This window comes from Trypanosoma theileri, assembly GCF_002087225.1.
Source record: "Trypanosoma theileri isolate Edinburgh chromosome Unknown TM35_Tth_32_V1, whole genome shotgun sequence".
Taxonomy (NCBI): Eukaryota; Euglenozoa; class Kinetoplastea; order Trypanosomatida; family Trypanosomatidae; genus Trypanosoma; species Trypanosoma theileri.
In genome coordinates, this window is record NW_021639874.1 from 37,323 (window position 1) to 44,604 (window position 7,282).

Consider the following 7,282-nt stretch of genomic DNA (forward strand, 5'->3'; position numbering starts at 1 on the left):
ATATATATATATATATATATATATATCAGTGAAAGAGTGGTGAGGCAAATATAATATACCTGTAATTATTACTGTAGCCATGTGTCTCTCTCTTTATCTCTGTTATTTCTTTTTTTCTTCTATGTTTTCTTTATTCTCTATAGATAAAGGTTTTTATTTTTTTTTATTTTAATCTTGTTATTCATAAATTCTCATTACCACTACTACTATTATTATTATTATTATTATTATTATTTTATTGTTATTACTATTACTATTTTTAGTGTATACAAAAATGTGGTTTGGTGGGGCGCTGCAGATGATGGCGGCATTTTTATTATTGGCGTTTGTTCATTACTTCGCCGCCGCATTTCTTCCCATTGCGGATTGTGATGAGACCTACAACTTCATTGAACCCATTCACCAGTTATTGTACGGTACTGGATTGCAGACATGGGAGAATTGCCCAATCTATGCATTGCGTTCATGGCTCTTTGCGTGGATTTACGCAGCCCCTGCGTTTCTTGTCAAATCCATGCCGAGTCTACGTAGTGTGGATGTGTACTTTTTTATTCGTATCTTTCATGGTCGAGTGGCGTGTTTGGGTGAGTTATTCTTTGTCTACAGTGTGTGGGTGCGATTCTCTGGTAGAACCGCATTGATTGCCCTTTTGTTATTACTATTGAATTATCCCATTCCACACGCCGCGGTGAGTGCCTTACCAACGAGTTTTGTGATGATTAATAACTTCATAGCCCTTGGTTGTTGGTTACGTACAGAGAGAAGCCATTCTAATGAGAAGTGTGAGGATCATTTTAGTTCTTCTTCTTTTCGTAAACACTTGCCTGTGTTTGGAACAGTCTTCTTTGTTGTTTTTTCTTGTATTCTTGGTTGGCCCTTTGCTGGTTTGGCGGCATTTCCAATGGCAATAGATCTTCTTATTCGGCACCCAATCGTCTCTGTGTTTTCTCTTATTATTTCTCTCTTGTTGATTATACCCCCAGCGGCGGCGGTGGATATGTTTTATTATTGCCGCCCAACGTGGAGTGCGTGGAATCTCGTGCGGTATAATCTTCTCAGTGGAGATGAGCGCGGGCCGGAGTTATACGGCATTGAGCCATGGTATTATTTTATTAAGAATTTATTATTAAATGCACATTTTATGTTTCTCGCTGGTGTGATCGCCCCACTGGTGATACTTGGGCAATCCACTATACAATCACAAACACTCGGAATAAGAACAAGAACAACAAGAAATACTATTAATACAAATAAAACAACAACAAAAGAAGAAGAAGAAGAAGAAGAAGAAAAAGAAAAAGAAGAAGAAAGAGGAAGAGGAAGAGGAGGTAATAGTATGGGAAAGAACAATCAAGATACATCCATTTCTTTACGAAAGCGAACTCCATTTGTGTCATCGCCTATTAATATACGAGTTCCATCTGTGGTGCCTATTTCACCCTTTTCAAGTTCAGCCCAATCTACACAAGAACAACAACAACAACAACAACAACAACAACTGCAGAGCCGGCCAGTGTCAAAGAGTCGAATGTTACTTTACATTTCTCCTTTTTTTCTTTGGTTCACTTTTTGGTTAACAGTTCCACACAAGGAGGAACGATTTATGGCCCCTGTATTCCCTTTTCTTGTTCTTGCCGCTGCACTCTCCATCACTCAACTATTCTTCTCCAGTGGATCAACTCCCATTGTGGAAACAACAACAACAACAACTGGAAATACGGATATGAGTACTTCATCCACGAAGAAGACATCTGATCGAAACAATTGGGCGAAAACTAAATCATCACATTCTAGATATATTTCCTCTTCACGTTTCTCACGGCTTCTTCCTGCTGTAGGATGGATATTATTGTTACTATTTGGTATAGTTTCCTTTTCTCGTGGTATGGCGGTATATCATTTCTATGCAGGACCCCAACGAATCTTATATGATAGTTATTCTCTTTTACAAGATGCGGCCGCACAGCACGTGCAATCACACACAATAAACCAAAATAATAATAATAATAATAATAATAATAATAACACCACAATAGAATCTCAACTTTATACACTTTGTATAGGCCGAGAATGGTATCGTTTTCCATCCTCTTTCTTCCTGGATCAACGATACGCACGAGTGGCGTTTATAAAAACGACGACTTTCAGTGGGGCGTTGCCGCTGCCGTACGCACGCGATGACAACACCGCCACTTGTCGCTGCGGCTCTCCAGAAGTGAATGATCGCAATCGTGAAATCGCAGCGCAGTACGTTGGAGATGTGAGTGCCGAGTGTGATGCGATTCTAGATAGCCATAGTCCTTTTAACCCGCAGGAGTCACGTGATTACCCATCGGATGTGTTTATACACAAATTCTCCACATTGCCATCATCACAGTTGTTGCTATTAGATGTGGATCGCACTCCCATGTGGTGTAGAGTACTTTACTATCCATTTGGTATAACGGAGCGGTGTGCTGTGTGGAGGGAAGTAGATCTTGTTACCAAACACCCACTTCCAACTACTACTACTACTACTACTGCTGCTGCTGAGGGGATCTCAAAGTAAATTGGGCTACCAATGAAGTATATATATACATGGATGTACTTGCTTTTTACAGATAGACATATGTACTTTTGTAACCATTCTCAACCAGATGAAGCGTAGTGAAAAAAAGGGAATCAAAGTATAAACAACAACAAAAACAGAAAAAAGAATTGGTATGTGTTTGAAAAAAAAAATATATATATATATATATATATATACTCTTGTAGTTTGGCGTACATGTAATTGGAGTTTCTGTTTTCTCTTATATTATTTTTCTTCTTTTTATCTAAACAAGAGTACGAGTGAATGAAGTAGAAGGTACAGGAAAGTGGTGCTTTCTGTATTCAAAACATACAAAGCTCAAACATATACACACACATATATATATATATATATATATATATATATATATATATATAGAGAGAGAGAGAGAGAGAGAGAGAGAGAGAGTGAAAGAGATATCTTAGTAGACGAATACACTAAACTTTTTTAATGGGACCCCGATCGGCTGTTCGAAATGTAGCTGCTATTACCATTCAGCGATGGTATCGACGGCGATTAGAAGTAACACGAGCAATACGACTGCTGGCTATTTTGCATATACTTCATCATGAGAGAAATAAAACAGCGAAGATTGCCCCAATATTGTTTGAAATAACCACTGCCTATGTGGATAGTGTGAATGATAATCACAGAGAGGACCACAGTATGAGTGGTGATGGAGGAGATGGTGTTCATTTAATAGATTTTTTGGAGAATTCCACCACTAGCAGGGGCAAACCATTATTTCGTCTGGTGGAGTTGTTGTTATCATTAGCTGTTCGCTATGGTGAGCGACTCCATCATCTCCATACAGAGAAAAACAGACAATATCAATGTAAACAATATCAATATAAACAACAACAAGGATGCTGTCCTCAACGTTTATTGTTATTAACAGACACCATGTTAGTAGAGCTCTTATTAGATATCCGTCGTGCGGGAGATGTGAAACAACACGAACCTGCAGAAAAACCAAAAGAAGAACCACAACGAGTTGTATGGTGTTTACGTCACTGTCTCGATGCGGCCGGTATTTCGTGGTTTGTGGAAATGTCTCGCCGAGTAGAGATTGAAAAGAACATTCAACGCACATCTCCACTTTATTATTCATTCATACGAACATTTCAAAACACACGAGTGACTCAATTGTTATTACCATGTGTGTGTGATGATAGTGTGGTGTTGGCAGATGTGCCGCCGCTTCCACAACCACCGAGTCTGTGGACCGCACCGTTTTTACCCACAGCAGAGACGAGTCATGTTCATTCCCAGAAAAATAACAATAATAACAACAATAGTAAGAATGAGATTCAACCACAAAAAGAAAAAGATGATGAAGATGAAGATGATGATGATGATGATAGTATTGTTAATGAAAATGATGAGGAGGAGGAAGAAGATGAGGATGAGGATTACGATGATGATAAGTATTACAACCGCCAGCATGCGAGGGAACAGGCTCGTCTCTCCCGTATCTTATCAGCCCTGCAGATGGAAGAACCGTCCGTAGAAGAAAAGGAAAAAAATGATAAAAATAAAGCCGAACGTCGAAGTGAAGAGGAAACAGCCGCGCAGGATTCCTACATGCAACTCTTTGGTGAAGTGAAGGAAGTTTTATTTCCCACGCTCAACACAATGAAGATACCCACCTCTGCTTGTAAGAATACCAAAACAACTACTAATAAGAAAGATTTGGATTCCCGCTTCTGTGTTGTGTGTGAACTCTCTGGGATAGAGGATGAACTTGTGGTGTGTTGCTGTGGGAATTGTATACATCGTGACTGCACACACACTAGTATGAATGGTGAATGGCGATGTTCCCGATTCTGTCAACCACTATAAAGATAGATAGAGTGAGAGAGAGAGAGTGAGAGAGAGACTGCGGCGGTGTATGTGAAACGAATGATGTAAGAATATAAAAACTGTTTGTGAACACAGAGTGTGTTTACTCCATTTCAATTTTATTTCTTTGAAATTATACCTGGAACGGTAGTAGTTATTGTTTTTATTTTCTTTTTCTTTTTTTTTCTCTCTCTCTGGGAGGAGAGGAAGAGAGTGAATTTTTTCTTTTTTTTTTGCCTTTTTGTGTTTCTGTATAGTTTCTTCTTCTTTTTCTATGTGAATGTAGGGGCTTCTCTATCTTTCACAATTCCCACTAAACATATTCCTCTTTCTTTCTTTCTTTCTTTCTTTTTACTTTCTTTCATGTCTATATATATATATACCACTACATTAAGTATGTCAGAAGGACTGTGTTTAGGCGAATGAGTGATGCACTTGCGCTTCTCGATGGGGCGGCGGCGCGAGTATCGGCGCTGTTGATGCCGGATGGACTTCATTCATTAATTTCATTTCTACGCGGTGAGGCGTGGGAGGAAATATCGCCATCACTGCAAATACCGAATGTCTTGATTAGTTGTTACAACTACACACCGCTGGCAATAGCAGCAGATGCCTCACTGGTTTCACTCGCCTCATCCGGGGAACGATCGGCGCTTGTGCAGACATTTGAGCGCTATGAGTTTCGTGTATTTGTAGTGAACTTTATGCCGGAGAGTAGTAGTAGTGGTAGTAACAGCACAGAGGATGTAATGCCGCACAAAGGAAATAGTAATAGTAATAACAGTCATAGTGGGAGTATTATCCGTATGAAATGTATGGAGTCTGTGCAAGCTTGGTGTGATGGAGTATATAAGAAGGAGGAACCACACAGTGGACTGGAGCACGATACGGTCAATATAGATTCCAAACGTATGCGTTATGAAGAAAGAGAAAGAACAACAACAACAACTAATTCTACTACTACTACTACTAATAATAATAATTCTACAGGTATGAATGCAGAGAAAAGAAGTACTCAACGTGTTCTTTTCATTATTCGTTGCTGTGCGGATGCGAACGTTAGTCGCAGTGGTGCTGAACGATCACGCCGCTCACGAGATCCCTTGTTACTATTACTGCATGATATCACCGCCACTGCGGCTCTCTGTCGGGCGAGAGAACACACCCAACACACCACACGTCTGCGGTTTTCTGTATTACTTCTCCCGGATGATCTTGCCTACGGCGGTGCGTTGCTGGAGGAGTCTCTGAAGGCCCCGTTGGTGCGGGAATATTACGTGCGGCTCTTCCGTGGCTCCGCTGCGCAGATAAAAGATGAGGAGCAGTTGGCATTTCTACACCGACTGGAGATGTGGATTGGTGGAGGTCCAGCAACGGCAGGGCATTCCATAGATACAACAGACATGAGTGAAAACAAAGAAGAAAAAGAAGAAAAGGAAAAAGAAGAAAAAGAGAAAAAGAAGGAAAGTGTAGTGGGGGATGATGTTCGTCGGCGTTCATCTAGTATGTTTTTTATTCGCCGTGATAACTTACCGCTGTGTTGTTTCTTGCGTGAAGCTCTGCGTCGATTTCCTCTCATTTTACATCCAACCGCATTGCGACAACTGCAGACATTATGGGCCGCACGGCATCAACTCAGCGACGTGGTGGCGGGGTTTCACACACTGCTGTGTCCATTCACATTATCATCCTCCCGCTATTCCACAACAACAACAATAATAAGAAAAGGAAAAAGAATAAGAAGAAGAGATGTGGAAATGGAAAGTGAGAGAGATGGAATGACACGACTCTCGGATAGTGTAGATCTTCTAAATGCGTTACTCACAGCTGCTGGTCAATGGGCCGATGGACATGCTCTTAACGAGGCAGTGGCCTTTGCGGTATTGTATGAAGATCTTGTCTGGAAAAGACCCACACGACTGCAGCGGGTGCCATCATTTGTGTCTGCACTCCAACACTTGTGGGAGAGACGTCAAAAGAGGAATAAGAAAAACAACAACAGTGATGATAATAATAATAATAATAATAATAATAACAATAATAGTGATAGTGATAATGATGATGATAAGGATGAGGATGAGGATGATGAGGATGATGAGGATGATGAGGATGTGGAGATGGTGATGGATGCGGCATTGCGGTGGTGTGTGCCGGTGTATACACCCAGCTGCATGGTACAGGATGAATCTTATCAACACGAGAAGGAATCGAAAGAAGAAAAAGAAAAAACAAAAGAAGAAAATTCTCTGGAAAGACGGGCTGCGGTGATGTTGCCTGCTGTTATGATGGCCCCTGCGGCTCGAGTGCCAATTGTGGCGGAGTTAATGCGATCCGCACTCCTGGCAGTGTTGCCACCTCACGACTCCCTTGAAGAATTAAAGAATGCCGTCAATAATAACAACAATAAGAAGAATGATGATGATAAGAAGAAGAAGAATCATGTGGATATAGATAGTGTACGCACAACGGGGAATAACTTCTTCAGTACATTCCTCCCTGATTCGGCTCGAGTGCTGCATGTATTGGCGGCCCACGCCTTATCGCACACAACTGTGCAGCGGAAGTTTGTTTCCTTTGCGTTACTGCAGCGTGTGTGTCAACTCTCAGACGAGGCGCTTGTGCGGGCGTTGAAGGAACTGCAGCTGGCGGGAATGGTGGCACTGAACGGCCGGGAGTTTACGGCCAGAACACTTCTGGACAATTAACGGCATATATCTATATCTATATATATATATATATAGCAAAAGAGAGAGAGAGATGATAATGGATGGGGATTGTCCAGAAGTGTGAGGATAATGAAGATGATAATGGATGGGAGGAGGAGGAGGAGGGTGATATTTTCATTTTCATTCTGTTTTTTTTTTTTTTTTT

At 40.9% G+C, this 7,282-nt stretch overlaps 3 protein-coding genes across 3 annotated transcripts; all 3 read left to right on the top strand.

Moving 5' to 3' along the window:
- Nucleotides 1-274: 274 nt before the first annotated feature.
- Nucleotides 275-2,548, top strand: TM35_000321190 (putative dolichyl-P-Man:GDP-Man5GlcNAc2-PP-dolichyl alpha-1,2-mannosyltransferase; the record flags this gene model as incomplete). Its single annotated transcript, XM_029028746.1, has 1 exon — nt 275-2,548. One exon carries the CDS (start codon nt 275-277, stop codon nt 2,546-2,548), a length of 2,274 nt encoding a protein of 757 aa, XP_028879870.1.
- Nucleotides 2,549-3,019: 471 nt separating this feature from the next.
- On the top strand, nt 3,020-4,411 carry TM35_000321200 (uncharacterized protein; the record flags this gene model as incomplete). Its single annotated transcript, XM_029028747.1, has 1 exon — nt 3,020-4,411. The coding sequence occupies one exon, from the start codon at nt 3,020-3,022 to the stop codon at nt 4,409-4,411; it is 1,392 nt and encodes a 463-aa protein (XP_028879871.1).
- A 422-nt stretch (nt 4,412-4,833) lies between these two features.
- Nucleotides 4,834-7,116, top strand: TM35_000321210 (uncharacterized protein; the record flags this gene model as incomplete). The annotated part of the gene is made up of 1 exon (XM_029028748.1): nt 4,834-7,116. One exon carries the CDS (start codon nt 4,834-4,836, stop codon nt 7,114-7,116), a length of 2,283 nt encoding a protein of 760 aa, XP_028879872.1.
- Nucleotides 7,117-7,282: the final 166 nt, after the last annotated feature.